Genomic DNA, 20,347 nt, shown 5'->3' on the forward strand with positions numbered 1-20,347 from the left:
GATACAGAGACATTTATTCATCCCAAAGAGGAAAGAAGAATTGATGACCCTGTTTAGTAGTTTTGTCAGGAGTTCTTTACAACTGTTATCTGGTTTTTACCCAAGACTTAAGCTGCAGGCCAGCGTAATAATAACATTGCAAAGAACGTCTACAGTGACTTATTTACCGAAAACAAACAAAAAACACACACACAAAAGTTTGAAGTTCAAGATTATAACCACAGTGGTCTAATATCTTCACTTTCTCTTTCATAACTAGTTTTTACTTACATTTATAACCCTTTGATAAATCCTCTTCCTGCAATAGCCCCTTCTGCTCAGATCCAAGCTTTGCTCAGTTTAGCACAAGTATCAAAAAACATTAGTTTAAAATGGAGACACTGAGCTTGAGATTCTCTTTCCCCAGATTTCTCAAACTCATCTCCCAAAAGGATCTCTGATGACAGGAAAGAGAATCTTTATCTAGGGATTAAAGAGTGGGACAATTTCCACCTTTTTAGAGGGAAATTTACTAAGTCATATTCATTCTTGCCTTGACTTTGCACATGCTGTAGAATGTTGTTCCTCCTCTCATCCTTTCTGCATATAGTAAAATCCCATACATTCATCTAGACCCAGTCTTCCCCTGAGGCTCATGAACACAGAATATTTTTTATCTTGTCATTTTGACCCGATTGATTTGATCCCATTATATTCTTTATCTGCTGCTGTATAACAAATTACTCCAAAACCCAGTGGCTTAAAGCAACATGCATTTATTACCTTGCACAGTTCCTGAAGGCTAGGAACTTGGTTGATGCTGCAGAGCTAGCTCTACAGCAGCTGGTCTGCAGAGTAGTAGGTACAAGAAGGTATGGGGAGTGGGACAGAAGGAAAAGAGATTGAGGGAAGGAATTAGTAGCACTTGTCAACTTGTCAGTAGACATCAGATGATTCTTGAGCTGAGTAGGAAAATGCTTGACTCTGTGTTTCAGGGAGATGAGTGTAGATGAGGTGGGTCTGGAAAAGGGAGAAAAAGGTAGAAGAAGGTCTGTTTGGAGGACGATTACAATAGCCTGGAAGAGAGGTAAGGGGAGCAGTCAGGTGGCTGCTGTGGTAGTAAATTGAAAAAAGGACTTGGCAACTGGATATTTGAGGATGTTTTGAGGTTATAGAAACAATCAAAGTCATAGGAGTCTAATCCGGCTGACTGTGGGAGATGCCAAAGCCACTAACAAGTAGAAGCCACAGAAAGACACTAACCAGCTTGGTCAAGATTTATTCACTAATAATTGACAAAGTTCCCATTTGGGTGTATTTCTTTCCAGGCTTTTTTTCTATGGTTTAAAAAAATGTTTGTACTGTTAGATTTTTTTAAAATAAAAATTTAATTTGGGTTGATCAGTATTTCTTAGCCTAGGGCTCCTGAAAGGAAAGCTTTTGGAGACGTGGCGGGTTAAAAGCAGCAGCTCAGTAAATATTTGCTCACTGAACAGTGGCTGGATTGATGGTTTGGAACTTTAACAAGAAATATTTTATTTTTGAGAATTTAAGTGCTTTGTTTAAGCGGAGTGAAACAGGTGTTTTGTTTTAATTAATGGGAAAGAAAAGAAGTCAACAAAACACAACCAACTGCCTTCTTCCCGACGCCCTGTTTATCTGAAAGTAACCCCTAGGTGGCAAGCAGCAGCCCTTGCGCATGCGTAGTAAAACGGAGCCGCAGCCGCTTCGCCCTCCGCGTATTGGCCCCGCCGCCGGCCTCTCGCGCGGTCTCTTTCTCTCCCTGCTAATTCTTGCAGGAGTGTGTAACCGCGACACCGGTCCGATTTTATTCCTTCCGCCCACCGCCGATTTCTCTCCTGCAATGGCTTCCGGGCTGGTGAGGCTGGCCCTGCGGCCTCGGTGCCTCCTGGCTCCGGCGGCCCCCATACTTGCCCCGCCAGTTCGGGGCGTGAAGAAGGGATTCCGCGCTGCTTTACGCTTCCAGAAGGAGTTGGAGCGGTGGCGCCTGCTCCGGTGCCCGCCGCCGCCCGTGCGCCGGTAGGAGCAGCCTCGGGAAGGGGTAGGGCTAGCGGTCGTGGACCCAAGGCCCTGTCGCCCGCGGCTTCGGCGCAGTGGCGGGGAGGATTGTTGGTTGCTAATGCAGTCCTGGCTCGAACCTACGAGGTTTGCGGTAGAGCCCCGGTGAGACCGGGAAGCGTTACCTGAGGCAAAGAAAGTGAATTTCTGCCAAGGCGGTAGAGCGCCGGGCGGTCCCCTATGCTTTGAAACTCCCATTTAGAATCCTCCCAACCCAGAGTTGTGAGAAATGAGGCCGACTAGAGGGTAATCTTTATGTGAATTTGGAGTGTATTGTAACTCCCGTTATGTAATGCCTGGGAATTCTTCGGATACATGTAGTAGGGAATAAAGCACTTTGCAGCATTGGGGTTTGGGGGAAGAAAAAGATTACGTACAACTACAGGTCCACTGTCCTGAATAAAAAAAAGGTTAGCTTTAGGTTTTTACCCTAATTAATCTTGTTCCACTAGTAGGAATTCTGGCAGAAAACGGGCAGGTTTTTATAGTCTCAAATGAGATCACACTGTACATGTGGTTCTGCAACTTGCGTTTTCTATTTAATAATGTATCTTTGACGTTTTGTCATGCAGCACAAATAGGTTGAACCTCCTTTTCTATGGCTGCCTGTCCGTTGTATACCTGTACTCCAATTTTTGGACGTTTGTGTTCCATGTTATTACTGTTACAACCGATGTGACAAAGAATGTCCTTGAACTTAAACCTCGAGGAACTTACACATGGTTTGAAATTTTGATACCTACTTTCATATTGCCCTCCAAAACAAAGATTAATCCAGTTTTTTCTTCCACCAGTAGGAATATGTGTATCCATATACCTACAGTCTTCCAACATAGAATATTGCCTTCTTTTCTTAATAGGAAAAAAAAAAGCATCCCTTAACTCACATTTCTTTGAATATTATGAGGATAGGCAACATAGACTTTTAAAATTGGAAGAAATTTTATGGATTATATAAATCTTGTGACCTTAAGCCCAGTTCTTTGTATTTTGTTGCCATTTTTACTTACAAGGACTTTTCTTTGGGTTTATCATCTTTCTTTTAATAAAAAAAAAAAACCTTTTAGCCCATTCTTGAAAACGATGAGTTTTTAACTCATTTATATAATATTGATGATAGATTATTCAAGTGCTTGTTTAAATGGAAAATTCCAAATTCCAAAATTTAAGTCAGTAAAATGCAAAATAAATATAATGTAGTTATTGTTTATAGCCTGAATTGTTGAAATTACATTTGATACCTAAGTTAGAACATAGTTTCATGGTTAGAGCAGAACCAAGGAACTTGAAAGTTAACATAATAGCTTAGTGTCTCATATTGAAGAAGCACTTTAATGTGGCAACTAATTCAAAGGGAAAATTAATCCAACAACATACATAGCATGTAGCAAAGGATAGCAAGTAATCATCTGACTTGAGTGTTAACAGTTAGAAAATCAGAGCCTGGCACTAAAGGAAAAGTAACCTTTTTTTCCCCTTTATATACTTAAAATTACAGCACAATGAAGAATTTTAAATCATAGTGACATGTTCTCTTTACCATCCCTTACTGTCTTCTGTTTGACATTTTCAGTTCAGAGAAGCCCAACTGGGATTACCATGCTGAAATACAAGCATTTGGACATCGGTTACATGAAACCTTTTCCATAGATCTTCTCAAAACTGCATTTGTTAATAGCTGCTATATTAAAAGTGAGGAGGCCAAACGCCAAAAACTTGGGATAGAGAAGGAAGCTGTTCTTCTGAATCTTAAAGATAATCAAGAACTATCTGAACAAGGGACATCTTTTTCACAAACTTGCCTCACACAATTTCTTGAAGATGTGTATCCAGACTTGCCCACCGAAGGCATCAAAAGTCTTGTAGATTTTCTCACTGGTGAGGAAGTAGTGTGTCATGTGGCTAGGAACTTGGCTGTGGAGCAGTTAACACTGAGCGCAGAATTTCCAGTTCCCCCACCTGTATTACAGCAGACTTTCTTTGCAGTAATTGGAGCCCTACTACAGAGCAGTGGACCTCAGAGGACTGCAATTTTCATCAGGGTAGGTAATTATTAATTGCACATGCTCTGACATTCTTGAGGTAGACAAAAGTAAAGGTTTATGATTTCTTAAAGACTGTAAGCCTTGTGATCTTTAGCTTTGCATTCTTAGAACCATATATAGTGCCTACATGGTAGATGCTTGGTAGCTGTTTGGTGAATGAATGAGACCAAAGGACACTATGCCAGGGCCTTGTGGCATAGGAGCCTCATGCTTAAGTACGAGCTGCTATTCTGTTCTTCCAAGAGATCACATCTAGGATTTCTGAGTTCCTGTGATATATAACCAACTTTGTTAGCCAATAACTTAGTTAATTAAAAAACTACTTATGTAACTGGCATATTTTGACTCCCACTGCCCTTTTAGAATCTGTGAATTGAAGGCCATGTTATCCTCCATCCTAGGATGAAAACAAGTTTTTGGTCACTCAGATGACAGAAAGGCCACCCAATCACTTTAAGTCACAAAAAACAGTCTTGATTCAGGCATTTGAATGTCAGGTCCTTTAAACCAACCTCCCTTGCTGTTAGAATCTTTTTTTTTTTTTTTTTAATTGCGGTAACATACATACAACATAACATTTTCCATTTTAAGCACCTTCTAGTCATTTTATTTTGTTACCAATTTTGATAGTTTTGATAGCAAAGAATACCTGTACTAATTAACACTTCAAACTTTGTTCATAGGTAAGAACTGTCTTCCTCCTCCCCCATCTAGGTTCTATAACAGGTGGCTTATCTGCTAGCGGGTATGCTAGCTGACCCCTCTGGAGTTGGAGCTAAAGGAGAGAGAAGGAGAAAGGAGAACAGAAGGCTCTGACTTGACTTGATGGCCGTAAGCTGGCTTAATGTTCTCTGAGCCTGGTTGATGGTTACAACACCCTGCTGAAACCTTCTAGTCATGTTTCTTGGCTGTTCTTTCCCTTCTTAGCTTCTCGTTTCCTGGTAGAAAACTATCCTGACTGGAATGGATACCTTTAAAAATGACATCCCTTGTATGAGTTCCACATGTGGTCCCAAGGATTTTTACATCTTTGACAGCAGTTGCAGATTCCAGGGGTGATCGGACCCTTTGAAGCCCACTGGGCTTAAGGTGGAAAGAACAGCTCTTCTCTCCTTCACCTACCCCAGAGTTAATTACAATATAGCTTGTTTTAAAGAAATTCTCCTCACAAAGTCTTCTCTCTCGATTTCTAGACTCTTTATCCTTGTAGCCTCTGGGGAATGGGGAGGGGGTTATAATTTTAACCAGTTTGGGACACTTCTCTGAAATTTCCCCAAGGTAGTTATCAAACCATTTTGGAAATTTTCGTTTACCACAATTTAGTGCTTTTTTTTGACATTTTCAATTTAAGATCCCATTAGACATAGTTCAGATACCTGTTTTCTAAGTCAAGAGTGTCGATGTCTTCCATTGCTGTCTCTAGCAGAATTAACTGGTTTGAATTGCCTTATTTTATTCACTCACTCAACTAATGTTTATTGTCTACTCCATGCCAGTCACTGTGCTAAGCCCTGGAGCCAGAAGGCTAAATAGGATGAGCTCCTTGCCTTTAGGGACTTACAGCTCATTAGGCAGGGTGGAATGTGGGAAGTACAGAATGCAGAAGGTGCAGAGGGAGATCAGAGAAGCAACTACCAACTCTGTTGAGCAGGATTAGGGAACATTTTACTGAAGTGATCTTGCCCCTAAAAAGGACATTCTAGGAATGTCAAGAAAGAGCTAATGCTTAGGGAACTACAAATCATTTTGTATGACTGGGTCATATTGTATCTGGGGGAGTGACAGGAGACGAGTCTGGACCTTGAGGAGCTGGTTTACGGGAGGTCTTTTCAGTCAGTGCTGCTCAGAGTATGGTCTGGGCATCAGTAACAGCATCATTTGAGAACTTACTAGAAATGCCGACACAGAGGCACCACTTCAGGCTACTGAATCAGGATCTCTGGAAGTAGGGTCTAGGAATCTGGGTTTTGCCTAGTTCTCCAGAAGATTCTTCTGTACTTGAAAATTTGAGCAGCACTATTTTTAGTCATACTAAGGAGTGTGTATTTGATGATCTTGTAAAGGCTAAGGTAGAGACGCTGGAGACGTTTTAAGTGGGAGAGTTTCATGATGAAATATGTGTTTTCAGAACATCAGTACTTCTGTCATATTGCCCCCCCCCCCCTGCTCTAGGGGCATGAGATTGGAAAGTTCTAATAATAAATTAATAAGACCAGGGGCAGTAGGAAAAAAGAGGAGGCATAGGTAATGACCCCTGAAAAACTGAGATTATTTTCTGTATTCCTACTCACAGCTTGGTCATTAGAAAAGAATTGTTTTTCCTTACCCTACAGCCAGTTATTCTGTAAGACAAATAATAATCCAGTAATACATGCATCCATACACATACATGTCTCCTAAAGCATCTCACTCTCTGTACATAAAAAGATTCAAAATCCTCTAATGAGAATGGAATTATAAACATTTTTAATTAATGAAGCTGAAATAAGAGTTCTTGTGGTTGTTGGGAGAGTGTTGTCATGAAATTAACTTTTTATTAATTTCTCCCCTCCTCCCCCTTTTCACCCTTTCTATCACAGTATATAAATTGTTGTGAAAATTAATTTTGTTTCCATCTTTTCCATACTTTTTTAAATTAGCAAATGAAGTGCCTTCTGCTTTGAATGTTCAGAAGTGTTTCTCAGTTCAATTAGTCTTTTAAAGTATTTATTAATGATTTTCACAAATCATTAACTTAAACAATGAAGTAAATACTTTTTTATTTCCCATTAAGTTTCTCATTTCATTTAAAGGTGTACTTTGAATTATGATTCTTATTTTCTTTGTAAGTGTATAAATTGTATTTTTATATGCAGGACTTCCTAATTACTCAATTGACTGGAAAAGAGCTCTTTGAGATTTGGAAGATAATAAATCCCATGGGACTACTGGTAGAAGAGTTGAAGAAAAGGAATATTTCGCCTCCTGAACCTAGACTTACTAGGCAGTCTGGAACCACCACAGCTTTGCCAGTATATTTTGTTGGTTTATACTGGTTAGTAAAATTTTCATGTTAACTTTATAATGTTGATTGGAAGCCTTATAGATGTACTTTTCTCAATTCTTTAACATAACCTCTAATTGCACTAAAAGATATTTTTCAACCTCATCCCCATGATTATCTTTTTACTACTTGGTTTCCTTCTGATCTCTATACTATTAATTTTCCTGCTGAATGTCATTCTTAGGGAAAGGTAAGTAATGTATGATTTACTAAAAGTAGCTTTTGATAGCTGACTATTCATTGTAACATTTCACGAAGTATACATTAATCTATATTTTATGTTTCACGAAGTACACATGAATCTAAAAATTTTCTGTATAAAAATATATGTTTTGACTTAGGCATATTATAGATTTAATTGTAATCCACTCATGGCTGCAACTTCTGGTGAGCCTAGAACTGAAAAAGAAAGAATCTAGTTTTTCAAAATGTATAAATCAATCCTTCTTGAAGTTTTTGGTTTTGTTAGTAAAAAGTTTACTTGTCCCCAAATGGATTTCTAGTGGATTAAAGTGTTAACTGTAACACTGAGTCTCTAAAATTTAAAATTCAGTTAAATGTTTTTCTAATCTTTGTATCACAAATGACTTTATAGGTATAAAAGTAACAACAGACGTCAACAAAGAAATAAATGGATAGTGCAAAAAGTTTCATCTTCAGTTTTAATTAAAGAAATGTAAATTAAAAGGTGAGACACTATAGTTTATCAGATTGGCAAACTTTAAAAAACACATTCCTTGTCAGCAGTTCAAACACTGTTGGTAGAAGAAAAAAAAAGTACAATATTTCTTTAAGTAATTGAGACAGTGTGCCAAGAATCTTTGGATTTTCTATGTCCTTTGACTTGGTATTTCCACCTCTGGGTGTATCTTAACATTGCAGACAAAAATGTGTGAACAAAGATGTTCATTTATTGTTTCCCTTCTTTATGCCCCATACATAGAACAATTTCTGGTACACAAGTAGTTGCTGAATTAATAAACTTGAACATTTTAAAAATTAGCCAAAAAGTTAGAAACAAGTTTGGTATCTAGCAGGAGGGAAATGATAAACTATAGTACAGCTGTTGCAGGTGACATTTTGAAAAATTTTTAATGACATTGGGAAATTTAGGGGGAATGATCTCTTAGGTTAAAAAAGAAAGCATAAAAAGCAATTTGTGAAATTATTGACAGTGGTCATTGTTGGGTCCTGATAAGTTTATTCCTAGGTTTTACATAGTGACTTTTCAAAACATCATCCGTGATACAATTTCACCATCTTTGGACTTAAAACATGATAAAACTTTGTGCTTAAAATTAACTCTTAAATGTTTTCCTCTATTCCTCACTTTGTGCAAATATGTATATGTATAATTATAAAGTTTAGCCTATGTGATCAACCGTTGTTTCATTTCAAATTCCTGTCATAGCAAATGTTTCATAATAAACTCTTTCCCCATTGTAGTTCTTTTACATGAATTGCTTTGCTCATTTTTCTTTTTGGTTCTAATATTTCTCAAGTCAGTTTACATTAAATCCAAGTTATTAAGTGAAGTTGTTCGGCATAAAGTTTTCAGAAGGATTGTGTAGTTGCATAGGTGAAATTTTGGGTCAGGAAATTTCCATGAAAAAGTTGAATATGATTGATAAGTAATGTATGTGTACCATACTTATTTAGTAAAAAAACAGGATTTTAGTTGCTTGAGATTTATATCCTTTGCTCCCTTGCAGGAATATTTTTACATTTTTAAACAAGAGTTTGCTGGTTATAATAACAGAAATATCAGTAAAGCAGAGGATTACTCATTTCTATTTTACCTAGTTTTAATAGAAGACTAAACAGTCAACATTTTGTAATCATTTACTGTGTGTGCCAGTTTGGATATATTATGTCCCCCAGAAGCCATATTCTTTAATGCAGTCTTGTGGAGGCAGACATATTAGTGTTGATTAGGTTGGAATCTTTTGATTGAGTGTCTCCATGGAGATGTGACTCAATCAACAGTGGGCAAACCGTTTGATTAAATTATTTCCATGGAGATATGGGCCCTGCCCATTCAGTGGTCAGTCTTGATTTAATCACTGGAGTCCTGTAAAAGCTCACAAACAGAAGGAGCTCAGAGCAGCTGAGAGGGACATTTTGGAAAGAAGCTAAGAGGTGACTGTGATGCTGACACTTGGAGATGTTTGGAGATGCTAGCTCAGAGTTTGCTCTAGAGAAGCTAAGAGAGGACCCTGATGCTTAGATGCACAGGAGCTAAAGAAGCTGAGAGAGAGCCAGAGGCATTCTGGAAAGCCATTTTGAAACGCAACCTGGGAGCAAAGGAACAGCAGACGCCAGCCTTCTGCCTTCCCAGCTGACAGAGGTGTTCCAGACGCCATCAGCCATTCTTCAGTTAAAGTATCATCTTGTTGATGCCTCAGTTTGGACCCTTTTATGGCCTTAGAACTGTAAACTTGTAACTTAATAAATCCACTTCGTATTTTGCATAAAGGGAGCATTAGCAAAGCAGAACACTGCTACCTCAGCATCTTTTGGGGGTAAATTATTAGAGTCTGAATTACTGGAGTGTGAACTATAAATATATAAAATAATTTTTAAAAAATCTCAGCATGATGTTGAAGATCTAAAGCTCTTCATTTAAAATACAGGTTTTTCATTTGTTTTCAAGTTTAGATAACAAACCCAAAATCTTTGTTTTTTTCAACAGAATCTTTCCTCATGTTATATCACAGATTCAAAATGAGTTAAAAAATAATCTGATCATTGCTCCCAAGAATATTTTTAATAGTTTTAGGATTTTATAACAAGATATTTCATTAAATATCTTCCAATTCTCACAGCAACAGTAAAAAACAAAAACGAAAATAAAATTCCATACCTATACAGATGTGCCTTGCTTCTTTGACTTGAAAAATCAAGTGATTTTTCTAATGAGTTGTTTATATGGAAATGTAAATGTTTTGTGGTCTAACTGCTGTATACATTATGAATTTGCAACAGAATCTGTTAAAGTAAGAAAAATATATATATATCCAAATGTATTGCATTACTTCTGGTAGATATTATTACCAAAATAGGATCTTGAAAGCAGAACTGATTTGTGTAATAGGTTTTATGATGTACCATGTAATTTAAGACTACTTACTGTCTGCTTTCTTTCTAGTGATAAAAAGTTGATTGCAGAAGGACCTGGGGAGACAGTATTGGTTGCAGAAGATGAAGCTGCTCGAGTGGCACTTAGGAAACTTTATGGATTCACTGAGAATAGACGACCCTGGGATTATTCAAAGCCCAAAGAGAATCTGAGAGCAGAGAAGTTCATCACTGCCACCTAGCCAGTCAAGAGATGTGGCAACCTGAAATTTGTGAGCAAAACAATGAGACAAATGTCAAGATGTTCAATGCCAGACATTTTTCAAATTATAAAGAACTATGTCCCATTCTCCGTACTGTGTACCTAAAATTAAAGAAGCGTTAATGAGGTCACATTTTGATTTGTCAAAAGATATTTTTTTTAACTTTTTTCCCTTAAAGTCCTTGATTTTATTACTGTACGTAGTTCGTACAGTTAGGTATATTTTATTCCCCTCTAGCTTTGAGGTATCATAATTTGAATATGTATTTTACGTGTACTTTGCTGTAATACCAATAAAATGTTATTCTTTCTCTAAATGGTAAATTGTAGTTTAATTTGATATGCCCAGGGATGTTAGGAAGTTTATGAACCTTGCCTCTCTAATGTTACATTAGTTTACACAGTAATGTTATCACTCTTCTAGAAATGCAAGGTGCAGATTATAACAATTAGGCATATATTTATATTATCTCTAGATTCTGTCTAGTTTTAAAATTCTGTGGACTTTTAATACATTTCTTAGTTGTTCAATTTCTATAAAATGAATAAATGGCAGAAGAGGTACTATTTGTGCTTTTATGAAATTGCCTTTTCTATGAAAATAAATTCAACAGCAGCTTAAAATGATGCTAATGCAGTTTTACTGTTGGAAAAAATAATGTATTTATGAATTCAGTTTAACATTCCATAATCATAATAGCTACTGTGTACCAACCACTGTTCTATTTTACTGTATTAATGAATTTAACTCAGTAGAGGACAAATCTTACTGAATGTGTCTTTATGGTTCTTTACTTCTTGTGTTCAGTAATCCTTCTCTACTGCAAATTCCCTTTGATTTATTTTTTTAAATGTATTGGTAACAGTAGTAATTTTTAGATTCAGTTTGCCAGTAACTCAAGAATTAAGAGAAAAATGGATACTTGGGAATTGAGAAGAGAAAAGGTAAAATGTTAAAATGAGACAGTATATTAGCCATGAAGTCTTTTTATAAAGAAAAATGATGGAAAGTATTTCAGGCCCTTTGAAATTCCTTTCCAGGAACTGGTTAGGAGAGAGAAACTTAAGTCATGTGTAAGAGAGCTTAAAGCTACCACAAGTAGAGCAAAGACTATTTTAGAGGGGTGAGTTTGAGAAATAGTCAATTGGCTAAATTAGTAGTTTAAATGTAAGTTATTTCACCTTTCTTTTCTCCATCTAAACAGTCATGTTATTCTGTTTCTTTGTCTTGAGGACTGGGTGTTAACTCCAAGTCCTAATGATTGAACACAGAGATAGAGGACCAATCCCAATAATAAAATGCCACTTCCATGTGTCATCCACAGTCAGCATGGTTTAATAAGCATCTTATTGATACCATAGGAGGGAAATCATAGAAAGTTTCTGGGAAGCAAAATATGGTAAATATTCTCTAACCATTTACTCATCCAGCATCTGCAAAATGTCAAATTCTACTGAAGAGTATTATCTTAATTCTTTTTTAGGTGAACATTTTTTTTCTTTAAGATCTTTGGAAAATTCAGTTATAAAGTCAGTAATCTTGTTTTTTATTGTAAACCACCCCCTACCCCATCAAGTAGTGATGATAATGAGATCCCTAATTTCCTCTGCTTGGGGCAATTTGCAGGACCTTAATCCTTAAGGTTGGAAAGGAACTATCCTTATTCTTACCCAAGCTCTTGATCTTTGAGTATTTCTAGGATTACATTGGAACAAATGTAGACCTATTTCATAAAATCTGTTTTGCAATTGAGGAGTTCTCATTAGGAATGTGATTTCAACACATTTCTAAGTAGTCTTCTTTTAAGTTAAATTTTATTAAATTATAATTTTTTAAAGCACAATAAAATATGGACTGGAATGTAGAAACAATTATTTTTATAGTTTTGCAGTTCATATGAAAGAGCTTGGACCTCTGGGCAAGCTATTTAATTTGTCGTATGAGGCTAAATACTGCCTAAGATTGATGTGTGGGCAAGAGAATTGTGGGTGTTATCAAATAGAGCATGCGACACCAATCATTCAGTGACCATTTAGAGGACTGACTTTTTGAATAAGGTCTTATCCTTACACAAGTAAGTCGTTGGGTTATAAAAGCACTTAATACTGAGTTGGCACCAGAGAAAAGTATCAAATGCATTTTCTTTGAAATTCTGATACCCCTTTCCCACCTTTACCCACTGTCCAGTTCCCTAAGCCCAAAGTAATTGCACCAAAAAATTCCTTAGCCAGAAATGTAAGGATATTATTCTCAAAGTGCTTTTAAATAGAAATGAGAAAGTGAACTATTACTCAAAACTGTACTCTAAGTCAGCATGGAATGAATAGGGGCTTCTGTGTCAGCATTGTATTGATACTGGCCACAAGATGGTGCTCTAATCATTTCACAGTTAAATAGTACAAAAAGTGCCATCATGGGGAATGTGGCATTTTCTACCTATATAGACAGATTATATATATATATGTGTGTGTGTGTGTATGTATATGTGTATATGTATGTATGTATGGCAAATGGTTACACTGAAACATGACTTTTCAAGGCTCCTTAACAACTCTTAATATTCTATGAATATGTCTACATAAAGTAGCAAACTTTTGTCCCTTCACCTCAAGATGTTGTAAGTTAAGAATTTGATGTATGAACAATTCACTTCTGATGCCAAGGGATAGAAGTTTGAATTCTTATGTTTACTGGAAAGAGGGAAAAGGGCAGGGCTGCCACAGATAAAAAAATTTAAGACAACGTTTTCGCCCCTTATTATTCCTTTTCCCTACTTCTCTTTATGATAGGAGAAAATCCACTGCACAGGCAAGGGAATCCTGGTGTCTGGCTTGACACTTCCTAAAACCAAATGTGGATATTCTTCCCACCAGGGGAGCCAGCTCACAACATTCCCCAGCTGAGGGGTGCCCCACTGGAGGACACTCAGCTGGCAGCATGGCGCCCAAGTTCTGGATCTATAAATACACTGTTTTTCTTCCCCTGAACTGACCTCTTTATCATCTCTCCAAACCTCAGTCTGTAAAGACATTCTACCACTATTCCTTAGGACCTAGAGCTGCAGCTCTTATATTTGGATAACAGAGCACTTGAAAGCCACAGTTCTCTCTGTAGAACACCAAGAATGATTGTTAGATTTAAACCCCTTCCTTCAAACTAAGAACAATTTTTCTGGTAGAAAATTCATGCAATCAAAAAGTCACAACTGTAAGCACACATGCTCCTCAAAAAGAAAGCTTTCTAGGCACTGGCAACATCTGCTTTCCATTTTTTTTTTTTTTTTTTTCAGAAGGAATTCTTTAATAATAATTCAGAACCATGTCTCACAAAAACATTTTATAAACATACCATTTCAAAAATACCAGGATAGATGTGGGAAGATTCTGGCACAAGAGATAGACTGTAGATTATATCTGGAGGCATAATTATATTACTTTCAATATTGGGAGGAAGGTAATCTTTATGCATTCTTTTTCTTTGTTGAAATCTGTAAATGGTATTCTGTTGTATGCAAAAGGCTGTCTTAAGACAGTAAAGGGCATTTTTTATGGGTGTGGTACTTTAAAAGGCTGTTTTTGCTATTCTTGAACAAACTAAGTTCCTTACCTAATCCATCTTTCATCTCAATTACTGATTTGCTGAGCAAGCCCTTCTCAACCATTATGTAAATTAAATCTCAGTCATTGTCCTTAGACACATACATGTCAGGCACAGAGAGGAAGCCACCTGCCTCGTGCTTATAGATGGGTAAGGTTTACTGCCAAAGCAATATATATTTAATTTACTTCAACATACATTATGGATAATTTATTTACTTCAACATACATTATTGTGTTTGGTTAACCTGATAGCAGTAGTCTAAACCCAATATATTATAGATGTCTCCCTGTGAGCTATCTGTAGCTTGCCTTAAGGACTAGGTTAGTGGGATGCTAGCAACAGCATTTTTTGCAGCATTCCTGATGCCAAATAATGACAAAAGAATTGCCCACATCATCAGAGACTTTTTTACTAGAGAATTTCAAAGCCCCCATAAGCAGCATCCTATTTGCTCTAACTGGCTAAGCATAACACAACTATGAGACTGGGTGGCAGCACAACTCAAGTGGACTGAACAAATGATGGGTACTCAAGAAAAAGAAATTCTAGTCTCGGGATTATCAGTGACTTCTAAGAATCCCCAGTTTATCTCCATTAGAAAATAGACCCTGCACAATAGGAAAAATAAAAGGGAAGTGTGTTAGATGAAAGAATTACATATAACACAAGATGTGAAAACACAGGCATAGTTTCAAGTGGTTAAAGAAAAAAAAAGTTTAATATCTTAGCATTTAAGGGCTGTAAAAATATGGATTATTTAATAAACAAGCAAAAGCATGTTAATCATGTTTAGATATGATACTGTGCTGTTGGTTTGAATGGTGCATTCAACAACCTGTACTAGGAGACAAACCACTAGCCCTGATCAGAGCTACATAGCTCTCAGCCTCTCTACTAACCTCCTCCCCCAAAAGAAGTTCCAATTACAGTGTATTAATTTTAAAAGGCTTCCAGGATAATAGTTACATTTATCAAATGTAAACATTTTTTCCCTTTAAACTATTCTCTAAATTTTGTCAAACCAGAATAATCCTGCCAAACAGCGGTGATCCCAGCCTGCCAGTTTTTGGCTGTTCCCTGACCTCATGCCTCATCAGATAACTGAAAACAATGACAATTTAAAGAGACCATTTCCTCTCCCAAATATCAATTCAAGGGTTAGATACGTAGTAAAAGCATTTAGAGCAAAGGAAATAGACACAAACTCAAACACCCCACAAACTCAAGGCAACTTTTGTATCTGATAGTGGCTGAATTTCATAATTTATTGCCTAGCTTTGCTATCAACAATTCAAGTAAAATGCTCAAACAAAGATATTTCAAAGAAGCTGTTCTAGTTTGCTAATGCTGCCAGAATGCAAAACACCAGAAATGGATTGGTTTTTAATACAAGGGGGTTTATTTGGTTACACAGTTACAGTCTTAAGGCCATAAAGTGTCCAAGGTAACATCAACAATCAGGTACCTTCAATGGAGGACAGCCAGTGGTGTCAAGAAAACCTCTGTTAGCTGGGAAGGCATGTGGCTGGCATCTACTCCAGAGTTCAGGTTTCAAAATGGCTTTCTCTAAGGACATTCCTCTCTAGGCTTCAGCTTCTCTCAAAAATGTCACTCTCAGTTGCTCTTGGGGCGTTTGTCCTCTCTTAGCGTCTCCGGAACAAAAGTCTGCTTTCAAAGGCTGTCTCCAAAATGTCTCCGTAAACTGCATTTCCTCTCTCAGCTCCTGTGCATTCTTCGAAGTGTCCCTTTTGGCTGCGGCAAGTTTGCTCCTTCTGTTTGAGCTTATATAGTGCTCCAGTAAACTCATCAAGACCCATGCTGAATGGGCGGGGCCTCACCTCCAGGGAAACTATCCAATCACAGTCATCGCCCACAGTTGGGTGGGGCGCATCTCCATGGACACACTCAAAGAATTACAATTTAATCAAGACTGATACATCTGCTCACACAAGATTACATCAAAGATAATGGCATTTTGGGGGGCATAATATATTCAAACTGGCACAGAAGTTATGATTTTAAACTTTACTCCATAATGAAATGGACATCACCGGGAAAGGATCACCAGCTTGCTAAGATGAAAGGCAGGGAGAGGAAGCAACCTCTGTGGCAACCTGCTGTTTTGTCTCCCAAACTCTTAACCAGTTGAGAAGCACAAGCTTGAGCTGTTGCTTAAGAGGATCTGATTTCAACAATAAACACAAGGTATAATTATTTTCACTTGTCCTGTGAAAGATTAAAGAGAACACAGACAATTCACAATGTTTTATGTTCTAGATGATCATCCCCAAAATACAAGTTTAAAAAAGAACTGTGACCAGATATGTATTTGCTTTAAAAAAATTGATTACCAGAAGCTTCAGGTAAAAATCATTTTTTAAAGATCAATTCTTTCATTTACATATAACCAATGCATCTTATTTACATGTTTCAATTTTAATTCAACTTCATCAAAACCCTATAGTTTATCCCGTATATAACTTACATGCTGTTTTTATAGAAAGACTTTAAATATGCTCTTATTCACAGGCAGTTTTGATGATAACTGTTTGTCTCCATATTGAGAACTAAATACAGATAACGCAATGAACAACATTAAAAATTAAGACCCAGTATTAGCATCCTGTCCAAGGACCATGTCAGTTATCTGAATCATGCTGTGCCCACCTATAGTACAGCTGGCAACCAGACAGTGAGGATGATTCTGACAACTTTCAAAAAGAACTCTGACTTACAAGACAGCAACCACTGCTTAGTGCTGCTGTTGATGTGAAATTCTTATATTGGGTACATTATTTCCTTTCAAAAAACACTGACTTTTTTGGTGATATTTAACTTTAAAAAAGGTATCTTTTGTTCTTTAATGCTCAAAGAACTGGTATATTTAAGTAGCTAAAAACAATCAGGAGAATGTATCCTTGCTCATGGTTTCCAAGGGTTAAAGGTGCATGGCTTTTCTATAATCTGTTATTATTATATTATTATTTTATTTATTTTAAATTATATTATTCCACTTTTTAAAAAATGTTTCTTGTAATTTTTCAGTGAATCTATCCTTTGTTTCTTCTATTTTCTTGGTGATAAGCTCCTTTGTCTCTTCCACTCTGTCCTGTAGGTACTCCTTAACTGGGGGAGGTGTTGACATGTAGCCACGATGATGCAAATATTTCACAGCCAAGGCTGTTCCTCCTGGAGTCAAGGTGTACCGGGCAGGGGTGGAAACCTTAAGCAAGGTGCATGCCGTGAGTGCATTTCCATTCTGCAAAATTTTCAGAATGTTCACTATGCTGTTGGGTAACCCAATTAGTTCCAGGAAAGAGACAACATTCACTCTTTTTATAGCCACGTAATAAAATGTTCTAAACCAAAACACCAGAAGTTATTAGGCACACTGGAATCAAAACTCCATATTGTCTATATGTTTTCTTAAATCATCAATACAAACTAACAGATTTGTCTTGTAAAGTATCAGGTCCTTCCTTCTTTCCTGCTGGATTTCCTTGGGATTTGGCACTAGATGCTACAGCTCTCCTGGATGAAATATCTTGCCCCCATTGTTTATGGTGAAGGATCCCAAGTTGGGGTGAATGGACATCAAGTGGCTTCCTTCCCTTTGCAACACACCAGACAGCAGATAAGTGCAGCCATTGTCTTTGAGGGCCCCGTACCAGAACTACTTTGGAATCAGCATTATACAAAAGTAATAGTCCCTTTAGGCTGTGACAGTGTCCAATAAGATCAGTTTATATGGGTCCAGCCATGTGCAATGTGTCAGTCAAGATATAGTCCATAGAGGGTTCCATTGCATTTTAAAAAAATTTTTTTATTGAGATTGTTCACATACCATACAGTTATCCAGAGATCCAAAGTGTACAATCAGTTGCCCCTGGTACCATCATACAGCTGTGCATCCATCACCACAATTTTTTTTCAGCTTTTAGAACATTTTCATTACTCCAGAAAAGAAATAAAGACAAAAAAAGGAAACTCAAATCCTCCCATACCACTAACCAACCCCCCTCCATTGTTGACTCATAGTATTGGTATAGCACATTTGTTACTGTTGGTGAAAGGATGTTAAATACTAACTGTAGTATATAGTTTGCAATAGGTATATATTTTTCCCTATATGCCCCTGTTTTATGCACTGTTTTATGCATTCCCATCTTTTAATCTCCAACTTTCCTTCTGGTGACATACGTGACTCTGAGCTTCCCCTTTCCACCACATTCATACACCATTCAGCACTGTTAGTTATTCTCGCAACATGCTACCGTCATCTCTGTCCATTTCCAAACATTAAAGTTCAACCTAGTTGAACATTCTGTCATAATAAGCAACTGCTCCCCATTCTTTAGCCTCATTCTGTATCCTGGTAACTTACATTTTGTGTCTATCGGTTTACATATTATAATTAGTTCATATCACTGAGACCCTGCAATATTTGTCCTTATGTGTCTGACTTATTTCACTCAATATAGTGCCCTCAAAGTTTCTTCATCAACCCATTTTTAAGACAGTTTTGTTCACACACCATACAGTCCATCCTGAGTAAACAACTGATAGTTCCCTATATAGTCACATATTTAAGTATTCACCACCATCCCCATTATCTATATAAGGACATCTCCATTTCTTCCACAAAGCAGAAGGAAGAGTCAAAGAAGGTAGAGAGAGAAGAGAAAAAAAAAAGTAAGAAAAATAAACATGACATCTGGGAAGCAACAAAAGGAAAGACAGCATTAAACTAAAGTAGAATAAAGAGTCAGACAAAATTACCAATGCTAAGAGTCCCACACCCCTCCCTTATGTCCCCCACTTACATGCATTTAGCTTTGGTAGATTGCCTTTGTTACATTAAACGAAGCATAATACAATGTTCCTGTTAATTATAGTCTCTAGTTTGCATTGATTGTATTTTTCCCCTAATACCTCCCTATTTTTAACACCTTGCAAGATTGACATTTGTTCTCCCTCATGAAAAAACTTATTTGTATTTTACCACAATTGTTGAGCACTCCAGGTTTCAATGAGTTATAGTGTCCCAGTCTTTATATTTCCTTTTTCCTTCTGATGTCCCACATGCTTTTAACCTTCCTCTTTCAACCATACTCACAGTCATCTTTGTTCAGTGGACTTACATCGCTGTGCTACCATCACCCAAAAATGTGCTCCAAACCTCTCACTCCTGTCTCTTCCTGTCTGTCTGTAGTGCTCCCTTTAGTATTTCCTGTATAGCAGACATCTTCTTCACAAACTCTGTCATTGTCTGTTTGTCAGAGAATATTTTAAACTCTCCCTCATATTTGAAGACAGTTTTGCCAGATATAGGATTTTTGGTTGGTGGTTTTTCTCTTTCAGTATCTTACATATATCATGTCACTTCCTTCTTGCCTCCATGGTTTCTGCTGAGAAATCCACACAGTCTTATGAAGCTTCCTTTGTATGTGATGGATCGCTTTTCTCTTGCTGCTTTCAGAATTCTCTGTCTTTGACATTTGAAAATCTGTTTATTAAGTGTCTTGGCATAGACCTATTCAGATCTTTTCTGTTTGGGGTATGCTGCACTTCTTGGATCTGTAATTTTATGTCTTTCATAAGAGATGGGAAATTTTCATGGATTATTTCCTCTATTATTGCCTCTGCCCCTTTTCCCTTCTCTTCTCTTTCTGGGACACCCATGACATGTACATTCAAGCTCTTCACTTTGTCATTCAGTTCCCTGAGATGTTGCTCATATTTTTCCATTCTTTTCTCCACCTGGTCTTCCATGTGTAGGATTTCAGGTGTCTTGTTCTCCAGTTCCTGAGTGTTTTCTTCTGCCTCTTGAGATCTGCTGTTGTATGTCTCCATTGTGTCTTTCATCTCTTGTGTTGTGCCTTTCATTTCCATGGATTCTGCCGGTTGTTTTTTCAAACTTTCTATTTCTACCTTATATACACCCAGTGTTTTCATTATATGCTTCATCTCTTTTTGCCGTATCTTCCCTAAACTTTTTGAATTGATTTAGTATTAGTTGTTTCAATTCCTGTATCTCAGTTGAAGTGTAAGTTTGTTCCTTTGGACATATCTTTGTTTTTCTTAGTGTTGGTTGTAGTTTTCCGTTGTCTAGGCATCTGTTTTCCTTGGTTACCCCAATCAGGTTTTCCCTGACCAGAAGTGGCTTAGATCCCAGAAGGAGGTAATATTCAGCACCAGCTTTCCCTCAGGGTGTGTCTTAGAAGATTGACACACCCTGTGAGGCCTCAAGGCACTGTGCT

The 20,347-nt window shown here is 37.2% G+C and overlaps 1 protein-coding gene and 1 pseudogene across 1 annotated transcript; one reads left to right on the plus strand and one right to left on the minus strand.

Annotated features, from left to right (window-relative positions):
* The first annotated feature begins 1,791 nt into the window (after positions 1-1,791).
* MRPL44 (mitochondrial ribosomal protein L44) lies at positions 1,792-10,803 on the plus strand. The gene is made up of 4 exons (XM_037850309.1): positions 1,792-2,019; positions 3,632-4,100; positions 6,959-7,137; positions 10,295-10,803. Exons 1-4 carry the CDS (start codon positions 1,844-1,846, stop codon positions 10,464-10,466), a joined length of 996 nt encoding a protein of 331 aa, XP_037706237.1. The 5' UTR covers positions 1,792-1,843; the 3' UTR covers positions 10,467-10,803.
* Positions 10,804-15,980: 5,177 nt separating this feature from the next.
* On the minus strand, positions 15,981-17,895 carry LOC119544555 (annotated as a pseudogene).
* Positions 17,896-20,347: the final 2,452 nt, after the last annotated feature.

Source organism: Choloepus didactylus, chromosome 9 (assembly GCF_015220235.1).
Source record: "Choloepus didactylus isolate mChoDid1 chromosome 9, mChoDid1.pri, whole genome shotgun sequence".
Lineage (NCBI taxonomy): Eukaryota > Metazoa > Chordata > Mammalia > Pilosa > Megalonychidae > Choloepus > Choloepus didactylus.

Coding starts and splice junctions, on each gene's coding strand:
- MRPL44 (XM_037850309.1), top strand. CDS start 1,844: ATGGCTTCCGGGCTGGTGAGGCTGGCCCTGCGGCCTCGGTGCCTCCTG. Junction 2,020..3,631: donor CCGCCGCCGCCCGTGCGCCG/GTAGGAGCAGCC, acceptor TGACATTTTCAG/TTCAGAGAAGCCCAACTGGG. Junction 7,138..10,294: donor TATTTTGTTGGTTTATACTG/GTTAGTAAAATT, acceptor CTTTCTTTCTAG/TGATAAAAAGTTGATTGCAG.